The sequence below is a fragment of the Nomascus leucogenys genome, chromosome 22a (genome assembly GCF_006542625.1).
Source record: "Nomascus leucogenys isolate Asia chromosome 22a, Asia_NLE_v1, whole genome shotgun sequence".
Taxonomy (NCBI): domain Eukaryota; kingdom Metazoa; phylum Chordata; class Mammalia; order Primates; family Hylobatidae; genus Nomascus; species Nomascus leucogenys.
In genome coordinates, this window is record NC_044402.1 from 2209692 (window position 1) to 2232655 (window position 22964).

At 44.1% G+C, this 22964-nt stretch overlaps 1 protein-coding gene across 2 annotated transcripts in view; it reads left to right on the plus strand.

Annotated features, from left to right (window-relative positions):
• Positions 1-22964, plus strand: part of PPP1R13B (protein phosphatase 1 regulatory subunit 13B) — a 123164-nt gene that overhangs the window by 92550 nt on the left and 7650 nt on the right. For both annotated transcript variants that reach the window (XM_030803748.1, XM_030803749.1), the window contains exons 5-10: positions 7709-7810; positions 11179-11353; positions 12225-12421; positions 15499-15639; positions 18942-19122; positions 22691-22860. In XM_030803748.1, the coding sequence (XP_030659608.1) occupies positions 7709-7810; positions 11179-11353; positions 12225-12421; positions 15499-15639; positions 18942-19122; positions 22691-22860 (966 nt within the window). The remainder of the gene's footprint in view (positions 1-7708; positions 7811-11178; positions 11354-12224; positions 12422-15498; positions 15640-18941; positions 19123-22690; positions 22861-22964) is intronic.

The following is a 22964-nucleotide window of genomic DNA, read 5'->3' on the forward strand; positions in this document are numbered from 1 at the left end:
ATATGACAAACACCTCAGATACTGGTATGACCTGACACAGGCTATAAAACAGCTGTGTTGGCCGGGCGCGGTGTCTCGCGCCCGTAATCCCAGCACTTTGGGAGGCTGAGGTGGGCGGATCACAAGGTCAGGAGATCGAGACCATCCTGGCTAACACGGTGAAACCCCATCTCTACTAAAAATCCAAAAAATTAGCCGGGCGTGGTGGCGGGTGCCTGTAGTCCCAGCTACTCGGGAGATTGAGGCAGGAGAATGGCATGAACCCGGGAGGCAGAGCTTGCAGTGAGCCGAGATCCACCACTGCAGTCCAGCCTGGGCGACAGAGCGAAACTCTGTCTCTAACAACAACAAAAAAAACAGCTGTGTTTACTTTATTTAAAGAAATGACAAGTTTTGATGGTATGTTCAAGAGAATAGGAAAATATTTTAAAATGGCACTGCAGACTGAAAAAAGAACCCAACAGAACTTTCACAAATGAAAAAAACCCTGAAATTAAAAGCTCAAAAGAAAGGTTTGACACATATAGACAAATCTGAAGATTTACAATGAATAACAGAAATTGAGAATAAGCATTTTGAAACTTTCATATCAACTTAACAGGGTAATCTTATGTCTACTGACAACAATAATTAACATTGTGGATGTATTTTGTACTTCTATAATAATTTATTTTCATTGTATTTTCTGATAAAATAAAGGACTCATTTCTGGGATAACATACTGTTACAATTCAACAACAAGAAGACAACCAACTTAAAAATAGACATCTCATCAAAGAAGAGAGACAAGTGGCTAACAGGCACATGCAAAGATGCTTAACATTTCCAGTCATTGGGGAAATGCAAATGGAAACCACAGTGAGACACCATCACACAGCCACAAGAATTCAGCTATAAGCAAAAAGACAAATATTGGCAAGAATGTGGACACACTGATGTCCATTGCTGGTGGAAATGTAAAATAGTGCAATCACTTTGGAAGACAGTTTGGCAGTTTCTTAAAAAGCTAAACATAAACTTACCATACAAGCCAGGAATTCCACTCCTAGGTATCTACTCCAGAGAAATGAAATATCTGCTCACACAGACTTTTATGCAAATGTGCACAGCAGCACTGTTACTCGTACCAGCTAAGAAATAGCCCAAATGTCCATTAACTGGTGAACGGATAAACAAAATGTGGTATATCCATCTGACTGAATATGATGCAGCATTAAAAAGAAACTACTCAACTCAGATGAACCTCAAAAACCTTACAGCAGATGTAAAAGACTACCTATGGTATGACTTCGCTTATATGAAGTATCTGGAAGAAAGTAAGTCTAGAGACAGAAAGCAGATCAGTGGGTGCCTGCAGTTGGGGTCCAGAGTGGAAATTAATGGTGAATGGCACGAGGTAACTTTTGGAGGCAGATGGAAACGTTCTAAAACAGAATTGTGGTGATGGTTGCACAATTCTGTGTATTTGCTAAAATAACTAAATTTTCCAGTTACAATGGGTGAATTTTAGGATATGTAAATTATGCCTCAATTAACTCTAAAAAAGAAAAGCCTGTGACTTGAAAAGTTAAGGAAAAAATAAAATCTAGGGATAGGGCTGAAAGTTACACTCAGAATGAATACGTGGCTTTAAATTCTTCTATTATTAAAAAGCAAACTAAAAATAAGTGAACTCTCTATTCAACTTAATAAATGAAGAAAAGGTTAAAATAAAAGACATAGGATAATTAAAGATAAAAGTGCCGATGAATAATATTGAACACAAACAGAACAGTCAAAAGAATAAATGAACTTACAAGGAGACATAACCGCCGCAGATGGGAAAGAGGTTAAAAGGTCCATTAAACAATGACCAGTGCTAGTTAACAGACCCCCCCTTTCTAAACGGACCCACTATGGTTAGAAGCCACAGATGTTTCATAGAGAAAAGCAACAGGCCCACTGAGTTCCAAGTCAACCTTTCAACCCTATTTCATGGACACATTCCACATTTTATTGTTTCTGAAATCCGGGTCCATCTCATCATCCCTGTTGCGGGCTGGCAGTGTGAGGGAGCTGCAGGAAAAGCTGCTGCAGGCCACCCCAGGAACCATCACGAAGTGCTGGTGACAACGAATCTTTTAAGGATGGTAGTTTTTGAAGTCCTCTATTATTGCTTGCACTAAACCTTGAAGAATTTTGCCGTTTGTCTTTCTTCACTATGGGCTGAGAGACTGGTACTTTTATTTTAGCAGATACTGTAGACGGGACAGCAACAAGGCTGTTTTTCCTGACGGAAATTTGGTCTGATTCTACTGTGTCTTGTCCTTCTTTTGAACTTTTTCCACTCTTCCCTGCTTTTGGTGATTCTTTCTTCTTCTTGTTTTTATTCAGCATGGCTGGAGCTGGCGGCCGCTGCCACCGCCTGCCCCTGCAGCAGCAGCGCCCCCACCCCCAGCCGTCTCACCTCCACGGCCACTGCTGCCACCCAGGGACTGAGTCGTTCGCTTGCTCTTGCTTCCCGTTTTTCAGGCTTTCAGAGGCTGCGGCAGCTGCAGCAGTGGCTGCCTATTCCAAATAATATTGTAGTGACATTCTTTTTTTTTTTTTTGTACTTTAAGTTTTAGGGTACATGTGCACAATGTGCAGGTTTGTTACAATGTATACATGTGCCATGTTGGTGTGCTGCACTCATTAACTCGTCATTTAACATTAGGTATATCTCCTAATGCCATCCCTCTCCCCTCCCCCCACCCCACAACAGGCCCCGGTGTGAGATGTTCTTGTCTGTTATAACCATAATGAAGTAATTTGGCTGAATATTAAAATCAGCATATCAAGATTAAGGACATCTGAAATGACCCATTTGCTAGTAGATGTTTAATTGCTGGCAAAATCCACTAGTCTTTTCTATTAACTGATTTTGTAATCACAAAGGAATGTATGTTAGGCATTGAAGGAAAAAGCACCATTCATAGTTAAACCTCCATCGTTTACACTGTAGCTTAGCTCCTTTAAACATATACATGTTCTCTCTCGTCTCTGGGTTATGATGATGCTGTTTGGGGAGATTGCACTGTGACTGAACTTATAATAAAAATAGTTATAGGACGGGAAAGCAACTTTAGGGTAACAAAAGCTAAACAAGAGAGCACTTCAGAGCGGGTAGAGCCAGCACACGTGCACAACAAAACAGGCATCAGAGATGCTCTCCTGCCTCTGAGGCACTTGGCATGTGTATGCCAAGCAAAAGCAGAATATTTGGGGTTTATCCAAGCATGACACAAAATTCAAATCTGTACCAGAGTCTGTTCGTCTGTTCTCTGACCAGGAACAATTGGGTTGACTAAATTAGTATGTATATTTGCCTGAAATTGTAATGTCAAAATACCACTCCTTATAGAGCATTATTTAGTGTTTCTTTTTCTTTCTTTCTTTCTTTTTTGAGATGGAGTCTTGCTCTGTTGCCCAGGCTGGAGTGCAGTGGCATGGTCTTGGCTCACTGCAACCTCCGCCTCCTGGGTTCAAGCGATTATCCTGCCTCAACCTCCCAGGTAGCTGGGATTACAGGCACCCGCCACCAAGCCCGGCTAATTTTTTGTATTTTTAGTAGAGACAGCGTTTCACCATGTTGGCCAGGCTGGTCTTGAACTCCTGACCTCGTGATCCGCCCACCTTGGCCTCCCAAAGCGCTGGGATTACAGGTGTGAGCCACTGCGCCCGGCCTATGTAGTGTTTCTAGGTGAAAGATTATACAAAAAAAAAGGCATAGTTTTTCAAGAACTGCAATAATGAAGAGTCAGTAACTGGACAGATATTGGATGAGGTATGTAATATGATGAATTCCTCTGTTCATAGGTAGAATTGTAGTCTTTACTACTTTTTGGCACATAGCAAAATTCTTTTTTTTTTTTTTTGATATAGTGTCTTGCTCTGTTCCCTAGGCTGGAGTGCAGTGGTGCAGTCACAGCTCACTGCAATCTCAACCTCCCAGGCTCAAGCATTCCTTCCACCTCATCCTCCCGAGTAACTGGGGCTACAGGTGCCCGCCACCATGCCTGGCTAATTTTTGTGTATTTTGTAGAGATGAGGTTTCACTGTGTTGTCCAGGCTGGTCTGAAACTCATGAACTGGGATTATAGCCGTGAGCCATCATGCCTGGCCACATATTAGCAAAATATTTCAATAGTACATTAAATAGAATTGTAAAACTAGCCTTCTTACTAATATTTGGAGAGGCAAAGGCAAATATTTTGTTTATAAAAATTTTGTAAGCTAACTAATGAAGTCTCTTACTTCCGCAAGTAGATTTGTGGAAGTTTGGAGAAAGAAGGCAGTGATATGATCAGATAAGTGATAATAAAAACTATTTCCGTCTGCTCATGCTGGGGTCGGGATGGGAAGCTAGCTAGACCTGAGGCGGGGTGGGCTGTGTTTATTGTGGAAAACAAGTGATGTTGGTGTGAGGCTGGAGAGTGAGCTGGGTTCATGAGGAGCAGGAACAGTGTTCCTGGAATCCAGAGTTCAGGTAGTGAACATCGGTGTTAGAGGAGATCTGGATCCCTGCGGCCACAGGTGGTAGTCCCTGCCGAAGGGATCATTGGAGCAGGTTTAAGGCTGGTGGGATGTTTCCTTTTTGGGGGTCCCGTATTTGTAGGCACCTGCCTGACTGTTGCTGAGAAAACTTTGCTGCTAATTTAACTTAGTTGTTGGAAGTGGCTTGTGCTCTGTGTGACCTGGAGCTGAACTCATCCGACAACTCTACCATAATTAGGGACCTTGAATTGCCTGAGGGAACAGGCAATTTGACTTCTTCTTCTTAGATGCAGTCAATGAAGAGAAATAGGGAAGAATTAGGTAATAGGTTTGTTTGAATAAATTGAGTTTGTATGAAAAATTTAAAATTGTAAATAGGGATTAGTTTGTGTGTAATACAGTGATAGGCCTATTATTAAAAAATCCAGTTTGCATTGAAGGGTTTTCATTTTTTTTTAAATTGCAGAAAAAGTGCTTCTTTTTTCCCAAATTTTCACATTGCACAGTTACTAAAATGTAAATTGTTACATACGTGTTGACTTACAGGTTTATGGTAGCTTATGTTTTTATAACCCGTTTAAATACAATTAAATCACACAGGCATATTCACTTTGAAATAACTCATTCAGCTGTACATTATGATTTATTACACTTTTCTATATGGAAGATCTTCAATAAAATTTCATTATAAGTTGATATGTAAGATACAATGAATTACTTAGGACAACATGGCGTATCTTAATTTTGTACTTAGAAAAACACATGCAACATGAAGAGAGTATAAATGTATGATTGGCAAATAAAATACTTTTTGGTTTAGGTAAGTAAAATGTTTTAATAAGCTCTATCTTATTCATAGATATAAACATCAGAACACCAGACAGTTAAATTTCTCTTCTATCCTCTTTTCATTGTTTTGTGAAGCCTTTGGTGGGGGAGATCAGAAAGGTAGTTTTTGATTTTTTTTTTTTCTTCAAGTTGTGAAATTATAAAATTAATCTTAATTGAAAGATTTGTTGAATAGACATAGTTTTCCTCTAGTCAAAAAGTGTTTAAGTCTGGGCACAGTGGCTTACACCTGTAATCCCAGCGCTTTGGGAGGCCCAGGTGGGAGGATCATTTGAGCCCAGGAGATGGAGGCCAGCACAGGCAACATGGTGAGACCCCTGCCTCTACAAAAAATTTTAAAAATCAGCCAGGCATGGCGGCGTGTGCCTGTAGTCCTAGCTAGGCAAGAGGATAGCTTAAGGCTACAGTGATTGCACCACTGTACCCCAGCCTGGGTGACAGAGCAAGATTCTGTCTCTAAATTAGAAAAAAAAAATCTTGTACCATATTGCTTTTTCAGGATTTTTAGATAAACAGAATGGTAGTTCCAGTTAAGACTGTTAAATCCAGCCGGGCGCGGTGGCTCATGCCTGTAATCCCAGCACTTTGGGAGGCCAAGGCAGGCAGATCACGAGGTCAGGAGTTCAAGACCAGCCTGGCCAATATGGTGAAACCCTGTCCCTACTAAAAATACAAAAATTAGCCGGGTGTGGTGGTGGGCATCTGTAGTCCCAGCTATTCGGGAGGCTGAGGCAGGAGAATTGCTTGAGCCCAGGAGGCAGAGGTTGCAGTGAGCCAAGATCGCGCCACTGCACTCCAGCCTGGGTGACAGAGCGAGACTCCGTCTCAAGAAAAAAAAAAAAAGACTGTTAAATCCTGATCCCATGTTTCAAGAGTCAAGAATGTGCTCAAACATCATAGAAGTTAGGGAAGACATGGAGCTGGAGGAACAGGAACTGTAACTGACTATTAAGAATTATAAGAGGTTTAGGCCAGGCGCGGTGGCTCACGCTTGTAATCCCAGCACTTTGGGAGGCCGAGGCGGGCGGATCACGAGGTCAGGAGATCGAGACCATGGTGAAACCCCGTCTCTACTAAAAATAACAAAAAAATTAGCCGGGCATGGTGGCGGGCGCCTGTAGTCCCAGCTACTCGGAGAGGCTGAGGCAGGAGAATGGCATGAACCCGGGAGGCGGAGCTTGCAGTGAGCCAAGATCACGCCACTGCACTCCAGCCTGGGTCTCAAAAAAAAAAAAAAAAAAAAAAAAGAGAATTATAAGAGGTTTAAGGGTGGCGGAAGGTGAAGGTATCCTAAGAGTATATATGAACCTAGAAGTAGAACGTGGGAGCTTGAGGAGGAACTGCGTGGCCTCCCTGCTCAGAACTGAAGGGTTTGGAGATGGGCTTGTGAGAATGGAGCTCTAGGGCTTTAATGAGCTGCATGCCTCTAGGCATGCTCCTTCCCTTCACCCTCATAGCCCCTCACCCAGAATGGGGGCTCATATAACCCCCACAACCCCATGCAGATTTGTTTTGAAGAGCATATGGCACAGTGCTCATAGCATGTCTGTCACAGTACACAGTGCACATGGTGTGGGCTTAGTAAGTAATGAACTGTGAGTAACAGTCGAGAACATGGACTCTGCATCTCTGCTCTGCCTCACAAGCTGACTGCCCTGTGCTTGTCTTCTTATCTGTAAAATGGGGATATAACAGTACCTACCTCATTGGTCATTCTGAGGCCGAAGTGGGTCCATATATGTAAAGTGTTTAGTTCAGGGCATCACTGACAGAGAATGGAGAATGGAGAAACAGCCAACTGCATTCCTCTAGATGTTACTTTGCATGTTGATTTCACATATGTAATTCTCTCAGATGATGTGTTCTTCATGTAAGTCATGCATATGGTGTTTTTAGTGAGTTATTCATATATTAGAATCTGTTACATATTTTCATTTCCTGAGGTCAGGTGATAGTGAGATGACATTTGTTCTTAGGTGTTACCCGCATATTTATATTTTTGGTTGTGTATCCTTAAACATTTGACAGCCCCATTTGCTCAAATATACCTACTAAATTGTCATTCCAGAAGGAGGAATGTCACTTATAATACACATTTGCAAATGTTTGCTTAAACTTGAGCCCTTACTAAATACAGTATCTGATGTTTATGCATTAGAAAAACAGTTATATTTAATAAAAGCAGTCAACGATTAGGAAAAGTTCTTACAAGAAAATAAACTAGTTGGTGATCTCCTAACTTCTAGGGATCCTATCTAAAGTCCTGATATGTGTGAGTTTTAACACTAGAGAAAGACAATTATGCAGATAAACTTGTGTTCCAAAATAAGTGCTTTTTGTTTAGGTTGGGAATCCACGTGTTGAACTTACCCTCTCAGAGCTCCAAGATATGGCAGCTAGGCAACAGCAGCAGATTGAAAATCAGCAGCAGATGTTGGTTGCCAAGGTAAGTTATAAAGAGGTATTGAAACATTGTTCAAAAAGTACCTTCTTTAACCATCATTTTAGACTGGGGTTAATATGTTCTTGGGTAACGCTTGTAAAATAGGACCATGCCATGAGAGTGCTAAATGCAGTCTTTCTCTGTTATCACTTCCATAATAATATATGCATGCTGTAGTTTCTGGAAGTTGGGAAGCTATCAGAACAAGAGCATCTCACCTTTGACACATACAATAGACACCCCAAACAGGAAACTGATGGCCTTATTAAAATCATAGATAAAATTTGGAAAGGGGCCAGGCACAGTGGCTCCTGCCTGTAATCCCAGCACTCTGGGAGGCCAAGGCAGGAGGATTGCTTGAGCCCAGGAGTTCAGGACCAGCCTGGGAAACATAGTGAGACCCTGCCTCTACAAAAAATAAAAAAAACTAGCCAGGCATGGTGGCATGTGGCTGTGGTCCCAGCTATGTGGGAGGTTAAGGCAGGAGGATCACTTGAGCCCAGGAGTTGGTTGCAGTGAGCCAAGATCATGCCACTGCACTCCAGCCTGGGTGACAGAGTAAGTGAGACCCTGTGTTAAGAAAGAAGGCTGGGTGCGGTGGCTCACTCCTGTAATCCCAGCACTTTGGGAGGCCAAGGTGGGCGGCTCACAAGGTCAGGAGATCAAGACCATCCTGGCTAACATGGTGAAACTCCATCTCTACTAAAAATATAAAACAAAATTAGCCAGGCGTGGTGGCATGTGCCTGTAGTCCCAGCTACTCGGGAGGCTGAGGCGGGCGAATGGTGTGAACCTGGGAGGCGGAGCTTGCAGTGAGCCGAGATTGTGCCACTGCACTCCAGCCTCGGCGACAGAGCAAGACTCCATCTCAAAAAAAAAAAAAATCAGAAGAAAGGGTGCTTTTGGTATCTCCTTTTGCCTCTGGGTATGTTCTTGGCTATGTCATTGGTATTAATGTTCAAGAAGAAGGCAGCAATCCGTGATGAAAACACTGATCAGGGCCAGCAAGACAATGACAGGTGGTTAACGGGGCTTCCCAATGTGCTGCTCTAGGCTGGACTTGTTTATTACAGTGCAGGGCATAGATAACGCTTATTATCTATACTGAGTTCTACGCTGGTTACTGAAACTCGAATCTTTCTAAGTAATGTTTTAGTCATACTTAACTGAAACATCAGATCTGTCACACATGCCTGCTGGAAATGATTCATGTTGTAAATGATCTTAAAATATTCCACAACTGGCCGGGCGTGGTCGCTCACACCTGTAATCCCAGCACTTTGGGAGGCCGAGGCAGTTGGATCATCTGAGGTCAGGAGTTCGAGACCAGCCTGGCCAACATGGCGAAACCCTGTCTCTACTAAAAATACAAAAATTAGCCAGATGTGGTGGCCAACGCCTGTAATCCCAGCAACTCAGGCTGAGCAGGAGAATCGATTGAAGCCGGGCGGTGGAGGTTGCAGTGAGCTGAGATCGCGCCATTGCACTGCAGCCTGGGCGACAGAGCGAGACTCTGTCTCAAAATGAAAAAAAAAAAAAAAAAAGAAAAATTCCAAACTGCTTTAAAGATAACGTTTAAACATTAACAACTAGGTTCTTATTGCTTTCTTCCGTCGAGAGATTTTCTTTATGACTAAAATGTCCAATCTGATTTTTTAAAATTTATTGAATGACTGTATACTTCATTGTACTATCCACTTTTATGTAAATAATAATTTGGGTTGGACTTGTTTTAAAAAGTTTTCTCAATGTTTATTGGATTTATGAGAAAATGATTAAAAGTTAAGTTCAATTGGAAAATACTTTATCCCATTAATAAGATTTCTGAGATAAAATATACATAGTATTATGTTATTGTAAAAATTTTCTAATTCTGCTTTTTTTTCCAAATATTGATCCAAGAGTATTGCTGTTCAAAATAGTTGTAGATATTTTCAGTAATGTAAATCACAAGTTAATGCTACATCTTAAATATTTAAGCACATATTGTTTTACCTTAGAGTGTAGTATGTAGCGCCTTCATAATCACACCTTAAACCGCTCCCTATGTAGGTATATTTTATGCATACATATGGGATCATGAATACTTAATGTTGACTCTTATCTTTAAGGTATGTTTTCACATTAATAGGAAAACCCTATTGAAGAATATTGCATATATTGTTATTTTTAGATTGTTCTGGTATTGTTTGACTCCAAAATGTTTCATTATTGAAGAAAATAATCCTGAAGAAAGCAGACACTTCCTTGATTGTTCAGTAGCATAACAAATTGAAGATTTATCTCCTTACTGATCACCTTATCTCTTTTCAGTGTAAAATTCTCTGCTGGTCAGTGTTCATTTCCTTTAGGAAATGAATTAGATTCTTGAAAGCCACTTTGTAGCAGCAGGAAATGTATTACTTGCACCAGGAAAGTAAGGCTCACTGGGACATCACAGATGTGATAGAGTGAAGAGGAGACTGTGTTAGTGCATGTTCTCCTGCTGGAAGGTTTTCTGCAGAAGCGCTTATATTAACTGGTGTAGATGAGTGTGCATAAGAAAACCCTCTCTCGCCGGGCGCGGTGGCTCATGCCTGTAATCCCAGCACTTTGGGAGGCCGAAGCAGGTGGATCACGAGGTCAGGAGATCGAGACCATCCTGGCTAACACGGTGAAACCCCGTCTCTACTAAAAAAAATACAAAAAAATTAGCCAGGCGTGGTGGTGGGTGCCTGTAGTCCCAGCTACTTGGTAGGCTGAGTCAGGAGAATGGTGTGAACCCGGGAGGCAGAGCTTGCAGTGAGCCAAGATCATGCCATTGCACTCCAGCCTGGGCAACAGAGCGAGACTCCGTCTCAAAAGAAAAGAAAAAGGAAACCCTCTCTCTTAAAAATCCCCCAGCTCTTACTATTTCATACTTAGGTATGCCCAATAATTGCAGTTTTGTATGGTCTGATAGAAGATTCCTCTAGTGTTTTAGTATTCTTTAAGATGAGTGATACTGTAGAATACTCTTACATTTTTGAATATATAAAAGTAATCGTAAGTTTCAATTTTCTTTTTTTTTTTTTGAGACTGAGTCTCACTCTGGCACCCATGCTGGAGTGCAGTGGCACGATCTCAGCTCACTGCAACCTCCATCTTCCAGTTTCAAGCGATTCTTCTGCCTCAGCCTCCCAAGTAGCTGAGACTACAGGCGCGCGCCACCATGCCCAGTTACTTTTTGTATTTTTAGTAGAGACGGTTTCACCATGTTGGCCAGACTGGTCTCGAACTCTTGACCTCAGGTGATCCACCTACCTCAGCTTCTCAAAATGCTGGGATTACAGGTGTGAGCCACGGCGCCCGGCCTTCAATTTTCAAAGCTACATTTTTCTTTCTTTTGTTAGGAACAACGTTTACATTTTCTAAAGCAACAGGAACGCCGTCAGCAGCAGTCTATTTCTGAAAATGAAAAGCTTCAGAAATTGAAAGAACGAGTTGAAGCCCAGGAGAACAAGCTGAAGAAAATTCGTGCCATGAGAGGACAAGTCGACTACAGCAAAATCATGAACGGCAATCTGTGTATGTGCCTGCAACACCCCCTCCACACCACTCTCACCAGGCCCAGATCCAGTGAAACATAGTCTAACTGCCTGACAATTCAGTCACAAATTCACAGGACTAAATAGCAAGTGTGCTAAAGTTTTGCTCTGTTATTTGCATCTAAAAGGATGGGTGGGTTAGGTTAAGTGATCTTAAAATTGTGTAGTCCCAGCTACTTGAGAGGCTGAGGTGGGAGGATTGCCTGAGCCTGGGAGGTCAGGGTTGCAGTAAGCCATGATCCGGCCAGTGCTCCCCAGCCTGAATGACAGTGAGACCCTGTCTCAAAAAAAATAAAAAGATCTCTTGCGGCCTCAGACGCAGTAGAAAGATCCTGTTGTTACATTGGTACCAGCGGCCCTTTGGATTAGGGTGGGGTGCTCCAAGACTTACTCATTCAGGGGGTCTGTTTTTCTTGAATAACTTAACTGGTATCCATGCATTAAGATAAGTTACGCTGATGCTCACTTTTTTTCTGTATGAACTCTTATTTTATTCATTGGTTCAGTCTGTGCCTACTTTAAGTCACAGTGATGCATGAGAGAGGCTTGGATGGCCCTGCCTTCACAAAACCTTTGGTCTCAGAGATTTCTAAGTCACTTGAACAAACTAGCTTATGGACTGCTTACCCTAAAGAATGTCAGGAATTAATGCAAATATAATTGTTTGCTTTATGAGTAATCAGATACATGTGTCCCAAAGGCTTTTTGAAATGTGTTGTGGATTCTGCATATCACAGCTTTCTCCAAGGTCTGGCACTAGATGATACGAGAATTAAGTTCAATGTATAGAAATGAAAAAAAAAAAAGGATCAACTAAATGTTTTATTCTTTTCTTGTGTGGGCAATTATAGCTGCTGAAATAGAAAGGTTCAGTGCCATGTTCCAGGAAAAGAAACAGGAAGTACAGACTGCAATTTTAAGGGTTGATCAGCTTAGTCAGCAATTGGAAGATTTAAAGAAAGGAAAACTGAATGGGTTCCAGTCTTACAATGGCAAATTGACAGGACCAGCAGCGGTGGAGTTAAAACGACTGTACCAAGAACTACAGGTAACTCCTGGGTCTGGCAATGGTTGTATTAAAACATTCTCATCTTTCTATCTTTCGTTAGCATGGGTTGGAAACCTTAGGAAGTGGAAACAAATTAGTAGATTCTAATTTAATAGTAGGCACAAAATATATTCAGTACAAAATAATTTTTAAAATGACTTGGAATAGGCCGGGTGCAGTAGCTCACGCCTGTAATACCAGCACTTTGGGAAGCCAAGGCGGGCAGATCACAAGGTCAGGAGTTTGTGACCAGCCTGGCCAATATGGTGAAACCCCGTCTCTACTGAAAATACAAAAATTAGCTGGGCGTGGTGGTGCGTGCCTGTAGTCCCAGCCACTCGGGAGGCTGAGGCAGAAGAATCGCTTGAACCCAGGAGGCAGAGGCTGCAGTGAGCCGAGATTGCGCCACTGCACTCCAGCCTGGGCGACAGAGTGAGACTGTCTCAAAAAACAAAAAGGGGGATATAATTCACACAGCATACAATTCATCCATTTATCCATTTCAAGGATACAGTTCGGTGGCTTCAGTACCTTCACCGACTTGTCAGTTACATCCACCACCACAGTTAATTTTAGAACATTTTTATCACCCAAAAAAAGGCCTGCACCTCTTAGCCATCACCCCACAACCTCCATACTCTCCAGAGCCTGGCAGCCACAAATCTACTTCCTGTCTCTGTAGATTTGCCTATTCTGGACGTTTCATATGAATGGAATCATGCAGTACAGGTTGAGCATCCTTAATCCAATAATCTAAAATGCTTCAAATCTGAAACTTTCTGAGCTCCAACGTGGCATGCAAAGGAAATACATGCTCATTGGAGCATTTTGGATTTTGGATTTCAGATTTCCAGATTAGGAAGGATGCTAAACAGTTAAATATAACGTAAATATTTAAAAATCTGAATGAATCCAACATCTGAAATGCTCTGGGTCCCCAGCATTTTGGTTAAAGGATATTAACCAAAACACACCCTGTATGTGGTCCTTTGTGACCGGCTTCTTTCACTTAGGATGTTTTCAGCACAAAATAATTTAATTAGCAGGTAATAATCCAGTAAAGAATTAAACTTAGGGTGATATTTTAAGGCCTTTGTGTAAACTCTTTTGATGAGCTAGGTGCCTATTGTTAAATCCTTGTCTTAGCTCAGACTGCTATAACAAAATATCATAGGCCGGATGGCTTAAACTATAGATATTTATTTCCCACCGTTCTGGAGGCTGGAAGTCTACGATCAAGGTGCCAGCAAATTCAGTTCCCAGTGAGTGTTCACTCCCTGGCTTGCAGAGAGCCGCCTTCTCTCTCTGTCCCCACATAGTGGAGAGAGAGTTTTAGTCTCTCTCCGTTAACTTCATCGTGGGGGGCCCCACCCTCATGACCTTGCCTAAACCTAATTACCTCCTAAAGACCCTGCCTCCAGACACCATTACAATGGGGTTAGGGCTTCAACATAGAGATTTTGGGGGACACATTCAGTCCTTAACAATCCTTAAGATTTTCATGTCTCAGAAGTTGTCATTCAGCAGGCAATTTTTCAAGCCAGAAATAGGTCTTCCTGCTTTATTAGCACTTGCTAGAAAAAGTATTATATCATTTTATGAAATGAGGGTATTTAACTAGAGTAAAATCACTTGTGGTTGCTGTTAAGTTCTTTAACATAAATGCATAGAAGTACTACAGTATTACAAGGTTTCATGACTTCTACATTTTAAGCTATTGTTAAAAGTGCAGGGTTTTAAGGATTTTTTGGTGAAATGTGATGAGTGTAATATAAGGATGTCATTTATTTCCAACTTTTTGGACTGCAATCCAGTTTTTTTGGTTTTTTTTGTTGTTTTGTTTTGTTTTTTTTTTTTTTTTTGAGACGGAGTCCAAGGCTGGAGTGCAGTGGCACGATCTCGGCTCACTGCAACCTCTGCCTCCCGGGTTCAAGCGATTCTCCTGCCTCAGCCTCCCCAGTAGCTGGGATTACAGGCACCCGCCACCATGCCTGGCTAATTTTTGTATTTTTTATAGAGACAGAGTTTCACCATGTTGGCCAGGCTGCTCCCGAACTCCTGACCTCGTGATCTGCCTACCTTGGCCTCCCAAAGTATTGGGATTACAGGCGTGAGCCTCCCGTGCCCAGCCTGCAACCCGGTTTTTATTGTTGTTTTTTGTTTGTTTGTTTGTTTTTTGAGACAGAGTCTGGCTCTGTTGCCCAGGCTGGAGTGCAGTGGGGCAATCTCAGCTCACTGCAACCACCGCCTCCTGGTTTCAAGCAATTCTCCTGCCTCAGCCTCCCGAGTAGCTGGGATTATAGGCGCATGCCACCACACCCGGCTAATTTTTGTATTTTTAGTAGAGACAGGGTTTTACCATGTTGGCCAGGCTGGTCTTGAACTCCTGACCTCAGGTGATCCACCCACCTCGGCCTCCCAAAGTTCTGGGATTACAGGCGTGAGCCACCGCACTCGGCCTGCAATCCAGTTTTTAAAAGTACATTTTACGTCCTGTTGAGTATACACATGGAAGTGTGTATGCACTAGTGCTGTGGGCATCCAAAAGTTTAAGACAACTCTTACTATGCGAAGCACACTCTGATATTTTCTGTTCTGTCCTAGTTCATTTCTTAAAAATGCTGGTTGCAAGCCTCTAAAATGACGTAAAGGTGCTTCACTTGGTGACTCAGGCCATCCTTTTTGGTTCTTTTTGAATTTCCTGCTGCCTCCACAGTAAGGTGCATCATGCGGTGGACTCCGGCCTGAAGCAGCTCCATGGGGTGGAGCAGAGCATCCTTTAGTTTCTGAGAGTCCCAAACACCGCACTCAGTCTCCTGTCATCATCATTGGCATTAGTCATTTCATGTGCTTTGAAGAAGATGCGTTACAGATGTTTGCTCTTTCTTTGTTCCATAAGAACGCTGTCCTGGCTTCATCTCTGCTATACCTGTGAAATATTCCACACAAGGTGGCAGTGCATGCATGTAAATATACATCAGAACTTAATGCTACTTTTCCTTTTTTAATCTCCCTGGCAATGAGAATTTGACTTCTAATTAACACAAATCATAAAAGTTGTATTTTGTGGTTTGTAGATTCGTAACCAGCTTAACCAGGAACAAAATTCAAAACTTCAGCAGCAGAAGGAACTCTTAAATAAGCGCAACATGGAGGTGGCCATGATGGACAAGCGAATCAGTGAACTGCGTGAACGTCTCTACGGGAAAAAAATTCAGGCATGTGAAAAAGTTTTTGTGAGATAAACTACTAAAGATAGTTTATCCAAGCATTGCTCATCTTCTGTTAGTAGCAGTATGCTCCTCCATCCACCATAGCTGATAAAACATAAATAGGCCATAAACCATCAAAGATGACAGAACAAAGTTCCTTCTCCCAGTGACTCATTTATTTCCTGGTGTGTGGAGGCAAAACCATCCTCAGCCTGCAGCCTTGCTCTCAGTGTCCTGGCCTTCCTTCCTCCCCATGTGTTTCTGTCTCCTCTTCACTGGGGGATGCTGTTGGCTTTGGAGTCACAGCATCTGTCACGGTCCGCACTCTGCCATTTTAAGCTGTGCCACTTTGAGCAAATTCCTTGACTTGCGTAGCCTCATGTTCTTGCTGTAAAGTGATTTGTCCTACCTGCCCTGTGAGTTGTTGTAAGATTCTTATAAATAAGCCATGTAGAAGGATTTTGTAAACTCTTGACCAAAATGCTATATAAGGGGTTATACTTCTAAAAAATCCTTATTTGATACTGAATTTCAAAGGTAGTAAATACTCATTGAAAAATTAATACAATAAAATACTCATTGAATAAATACTCATTGAAAAAATAATACAATAAAATACTCATTGAATAAATGCTCATTGAGAAAATGAGATTTATTAACCTTTGAAATTCAGTATCAAAGATTTTGGACTTGTCAGAGTCCACAATCACATGAGTCGATTCCTTAAGATAAATCTCTTAAGATAAGTACAGAAATATGTAAGGGAAAATGTGAAAGTCCTTTCCACCCTGTTCTCTAGAGGTGATAGTTGCTAATGGTTCCAGTCTTTTCCCTAATAAAGACACAAAGGTACAGAACTTTAACTGAAAATGGGATTGCAGGAATTACACTAGCCTCACTGCTCACCTAGTCTTTTTTTTAACTGCAACATGGGTGTCTTTCCAAGTCGTTACCTCATTCTGGTTGCACCATCTGAAAGCTATTCCCTGGTCCTAGAGCCTATAACCCCTTTACCACCCTCTGTAGTCAGGCAGGGAGTCCTGAGTCTTGCTGCCACTCACAGTGCATTGGTGAGCACGTGTACCACTGACCCACCTGCATGGAGGAGGGGCACCTGCACTCTGTGTCTTCGGCTGGATGTAGCACTTGACTTTTCTCGCACCTGCGGCACTCAGTGATTAGGGTAGCAGTGCCTGAATGCAGAGCTGAGTACACTCTGCCCTCATGGTAGGAGAGTGGAGCACCCACTCCTGACCCACCAGCAAGGACTCCATTCCCACATCTCCCTTCTGCATATAGTTTGGTGACAGAAGAGTGTCCTCTTGTTAGCATCTGCTGCTCTGAAAGATGCTCTGAGGAGGCAGCATGGGCTTGAGGGCCACCGCCTAGGGGGGGTGGGTGTAGAGGGTGGTAGACGAAGAAAGGAGCTTCCAGTTCTGTGGGTGTCACAGTCTCTCATTTACAAATCTGCCCTTCTTTTAAAAAAACAACACAATGAGTTTAAAGATCAGTAGTTTATTTGTACAACTTTATGATTTCAGATGTTGGTTTTCCTTTTTCTCAATATTAACAACAAAGAGTCCATGTGAGAGAGAGGCTGCAAGCACTTTCTGTGTGCTTACATATGCTCCTCAGTAATGGCATAGTAGTCAGGGCTCCCCAGAGAAAGAGAACCAGTAACGTACGTGCGCACACTTGCGTGTGTGTGTGTGTGTGTGTGTGTGTGTGTAGAGAGATTTATCTTAAGGAATTGGCTCACGTGATTGTGGACTTGTGTGTGTGTGTGTGTGTGTGTGTGTGTGTGTGTGTGTGTGTGATTTAAGGAATTGGCTCACGTGATTGTGGACATTGGCAAGTCCAAAATCTGTGAGGCCGGCCGGCAGCCTGGAGGTCCAGGGGAGATGGTGCAGCTGGAGTCTGAAGGCCGACTCTAGGCAGGATCCCACTTTCTCAGGGCATCCCTCTGTTTCTCTTAGGGCATTCCACTGATTGGATGGGGCTCACCCACCTTCTAGAGGGTCATCTGCTTTACTCAAATCTACCAATTTAAAAGTTAATCTCATCCAGATTGGAGACTATTATTCTAAGTGAAGTAACTCAGGAATGGAAAACCAAACATCGTATGTTCTCACTCATAAGTGGAAGCTAAGCTATGAGGATGCAAAGGCATAAGAATGACACAGTGGACTTTGGGGACTCGGGGAAAGGGTGGGAAGGGGGTGAGGGATAAAAGACTACAAATTGTGTGCAGTGTACACTGCTTGGGTGCACCAAATCTCTCAAATCACCACTAAATAACTTACTCATGTAACCAAACACCACCTGTTTCCCAATAACCTACGGAAATTTAAAAAAAAAAAAGTTAATCTCATCTAGAAAATACCTTTTCAGCAACATGTAGTCTGGTGTTTGGTCAAATATCCAGTTACTGTGACCTAGCCAAGGTGATGTGTAAAGTTATCCATCACAAACAGCTAGATTCATTCCACCTACACTTCAAGGGATCGCCTTGAAGAAGTCAGTATTTTTGCAGAGATGCATCTCCACCCAAAGGTCCTAGGTACCTTTGAGCAATTGTGAAAGCCATGACCCCTCACCCCAAAGTGACCTGTGCTCATGCATATAGAATCTTACACACAATCACAGGGGTTATGGATTCTATTTAGAGCCTATATTGAGATCTTGAGGAGTCAGTAGTTCTCTAGAATCCCTGTTCCAGGCCCCTTTGTTCCTGAGCAGTGTCCTCTGTCTGTGGCTCTGTGTCCTGGCTGAGAAAGGCAGCACTGCCTTCAGGGAGCTGGGCTCATGGCTGGGAGTGAGAGCCTGGTCTGCTCACTGTGCCTCACGTGGCTTAGACAGTACCGGCCACAGCCCTTATCCCGACTTGACAGGTGTGAGCACAGAAGCTGAGTCACCTGCCCAAAGCGGCGCAGTGAGTAAATCACAGAGGGGGTTTGAAGCCAGGCTCAGAGCCCAGGGTTTGACCAGTGTCTCTGTGCCCACTCAAGGGGGGAAGAGTATCCTAAGAGGGAGGCTACGTGTGGATCACGGGGAAGTTGCTCTGCCCTCACATCAGCTCCTCATGTGTACGGCTCCAGATGGGTGGGTGTTGTTAGAGAATTGCTCATAGGAAGCTACAGTTCCTTCTCCACAGTCTCCCCTTCTAGATGCTGATCTTTCCAGACAGGCTTCCTAAAAACAAACCACTGAGTGAGTGGTTTCTGTCCGAGCTGGCAGTCTCTTGCACTAGGCTTAGGACTTCTTTTAATTTAGGAGAATCTTGACTCTCATTTCTTCCCAATTTGTAGTTGAACCGTGTGAACGGCACGTCATCACCACAGTCACCCCTGAGCACATCTGGCAGGGTCGCTGCTGTGGGGCCTTATATCCAGGTTCCCAGTGCCGGAAGCTTTCCTGTCCTGGGGGACCCCATAAAGCCCCAGTCTCTCAGTATTGCCGCAAATGCTGCTCATGGAAGATCCAAATCCGGTGAGTGGTCCTGGCCCTCTTCCTGGGGGAGAGTTTGTGAGCAGGGAATGGGGCCTGCGGTGGAGGGGCAGGGGGTGGGGCAGGCTCCTGAGACTCTGCCCCACACATCATCAGACTCCAGGCTCAGTCTCCCCGTGAGGCGCTTGGAGAGCTGTGTTCCCCCGTGGTAACAATCCTAAAAAGAAAACAAGTTATTTTTACTGAACTAGAGGTCTCTACTGTGTGGCTTTTCAAAACACAAATGATTAATTAAAACTCTGATCCATGGGCCGGGTGCGGTGGCTCACGCCTGTAATCCCAGCACTTTGGGAGGCCGAGGCAGGTGGATCACCTGAGGTCAGGAGTTCAAGACCAGCCTGGCCAACATGGTGAAACCCTGTCTTTACTAAAACTACAAAAATTAGCCGGGCGTGGTGGCATGCACCTGTAATCCCAGCTACTCTGGAGGCTGAGGCAGGAGTATCACTTGAACCTGGGAGGCGGAGGTTGCAGTGAGCCAAGATCGTGCCACTGTACTCCAGCCTGGGCAACAAGAGTGAAACTTCATCTCAAAAAAAAAAAAAAAAAAAAACCCCATGAGTGTCCTCTCCTACTGCAGGTTTATTTACTCTGAGGACACTGAGGCCCGGCATGGATGCCTCACCCCAACTCGGCTGCAGCCAGCCAGGTGGAGGGGCTGCCCCTCCAGACAGCGCTCTGTCCTCACTGATCAGAGTGCACCATCGTTGGTTTGGTCGTGACCTCACAGTGGTGCTGTGTGATGGACTTGGGCCTCCAGCTCCGTCCTCCAGTGTAGTCCACGGTGGCGTCCCTGCCAAGCAGGGGGCAGGCTGTTCGTGGACAGTCTGTTTCTCAACCAACGCATTAAAAGTGTTGGGGCTTCCTTGCAATAAGACTTTCTTTATGACTGGGGTTGACACATTTCCCTGAAACACAGCATCAGGAATCCCTGTCCTGATGTATTGAAACATTCCTTTCATGAAAACAGTACTGTTACTCTCTGGCCAGCAGGCCTGTGTTTCGAGCCCCTTTTTCGGGATTGTGGTGGATTCGTGCTCATCTTTGTTTGCTTCATTTTCTTTTGCTTGGCCCCCAGGAGGGACAGCAACACACCTGTTGCCCCCACTGGGGAGCTTGGGGCTTGTTCTGAACTCCGAAAGAGAAGAGCGTCACCAGCCCTTGTGAGCCACAAGCCCCTACTCATCCCTTACGGCTGTGTCTCAGCAGCCACATAAAGTGTGGGGTTGGCATGAACCCCTAACTTTAGGTTGCTCTGCTGAGCTGTTATTTATAGTTTGAACCACCCTGTAGTAGGCGTAGATACTTGTCTGTTTCCAGTGGGAGGTAATTAGCACAGCCAGCTACTTGTCTGCTGACTTCCTTTGAGAAACTCCCCAAGCTGAGAATGTCTCCTGTTTCCCGTCCCTGTTGGTGTCTGCTGTGCTGCCTCAAGGGGTTGCAGCAAGGAGATGCCTTCACGAAGCCCTGGTCCTAGTCTCTGCTGTGGTTTAAAGTCATGGACACGGGAAACCTGTGCTCACCTTCAGACTGGGGGCAGAAGCTCAGCCCAGAGGTGGAGCTAGGGTGTGAAACCTCCTGGCAGGGACTCTCATCCCTCGCTGTTGGCTGTCCTGGTTCTGTGTCACACAGATGGCCACAGTAAACCCAGAGTGACCAGCTCATGGACAGTGTCAGACCTCGACGTCGGGCCTAATTATGGCTCCTCGCGGCCCTCTGCAAGCCCATTTGTAAACCGTATGTTGGCTGACAAGCTTAGTGGGAAGTTGCGTCCTCTTTAATATGTGCAAAATCACCTGTCACTTGTTTTTCCAAACTGGCAAAGGTCTGCTCCATCACATCTAGACTTGAAAAAGATGCCACACAAACATAATTTGTCCCTTTCTTCAACAGACAGGTATGGAGTTTGGGTGGGGCCACACGTACCCTCCCATCCTCAGAAAAGGTGTGACAGCAAGGGACAGATGCTGGCATAGCATGGGTTTTGTTTTGGAGGGTTTTTTGTTTGTTTTTACAAAATTAAGATAATTTTCTGAGTTTATTACGAGGCTTTTAGTTTTACAATCATGCTAAAAGATAATTGTTCCTCTATAAAATGATTTTCCTTCTATGCCTCTTGCCTTCTTCTGAAGAAAGGAGAAGATTGCTTTTTAGTCCCCACTGTGGCTGATTTCCATAAAACTTCCTGTTGTTGCTGGGTGGTTTCTGAAGCAGCTGGACAGCCACATTCCCTGTGACCCTGAGACCACAGGCCCTGTCCTTGGGGAGGCTGCAGGTTTCTGGCCACACATCCTCCAGGCCACATGGAGCAAGATGGCAGTTGGTCCAGGGGCCTTGGAATGCCTCGTCAGGACCCACGGGGCTTGACGAGAGCTGTCTCAGAAGCCGCTGCCCGGAGCCTGCAGTGATGTTTAGTAGCATCATAACCTAACAGCCCAGCAGTGTATGCAGCTGGGGTTGCAGTGTGGCCGCATTGGGTCAGTTTGGCTTAGGAGCAAGCCGTGTGAGGCTGCGGCTGATGGGGCCCTGTGTTGCCCAGGTGCTCAGAGCGCAGCTGGGAAGCTTCCTCGTCATGTGCTATGCGTCCAGAGTTCTGGCTCAGACGTTGTTGTGAGGACCACTGATTTTCCTGCTGCTCCTTAGTTATCCTCTCCTGCCTGTGCTGGCAGATGGGATAAGGGAAGGGGATGTGCTGTTCCTGCCAGGAGGGCCCAAAACAGTCCCTCTGATTTCTGTCTGTCCCATCTTGCTGATGGTGCTGGAAGCGTTGAACACTTTAGTTCAGTTCAGCACCTGTTCCTGTAAAAGAAAACCAGGAGCCTGTGTTGTAATGGACTTTAGGCCACTGTGAGGGGTCCCGTGTTACCAGGGGATACTTCTGCACCCTTTTTCAGTTTGGAAAATACTCTATAAAGAACGTATCATTTCAGTGGCTTTCCTGAAAACTTGGGGTTGATGACTGGCTTCCTAATCACTGCAACAGAATGATAGCCTGCTCCTCCTGCTACACAAATCAGTGGGAACTTGCATGGGCCTCCTGTGATCCTAAGTTACCTTGGAGGGCAGAAATTTTTATCTCAATAATGAAAGTACTACTACAGGTCAAACCTATTATGAAGTCAAAAGATAAATCTTTTTTATTGCTCTATGTAATTGTACTTATAAATAGTGTTTCAAAAGTAAGGGCCAGTGCTTATTTTATTTGGTGGTGCTGATGTAATGGATTTGACCTGTGTTGAAATAGGACGCAGCCCCAGGCCCGCAGCAGTGGAGCCTTGGTTTGGCGTGAGTCTCTGGTAACACTTGAGGCGATTTGGGCATTGGCAGTGAACTGCCAGCAGAGCCCGTCCCTTGGTCTTGTGCACGGGTCTGTGGGTGCTGGAGGAGATCAGCAGTTGTGCGTGTGGCTGGTGGTCGACCACTTGGTTAATGGATCTGCCATCAGAATGGGATGTCCCAGTGCTGTTTTTGTTTCTGGCAGAGTGTTATTCTTAGGTTGGTTCAACTAACGTCGAGAAAAGTTTTACTTAAGTTCTGTGTTCTTTTCAAGCTAATGATGGAAACTGGCCAACATTAAAACAGAATTCTAGCTCTTCAGTGAAACCAGTGCAGGTGGCCGGTGCAGACTGGAAGGATCCGAGCGTGGAGGGGTCTGTCAAGCAGGGCACTGTCTCCAGCCAGCCTGTGCCCTTCTCAGCACTGGGAGCCACGGAGAAGCCGGTAGGCCTGTGTCTTTATCACAAAACACAAGCAGGCTCTTCAACAGGGCTCTCTTCTGCCTTAGTACTAAGCTAAAGGGTATGACTTGTCAGGGGGCAAGTTAA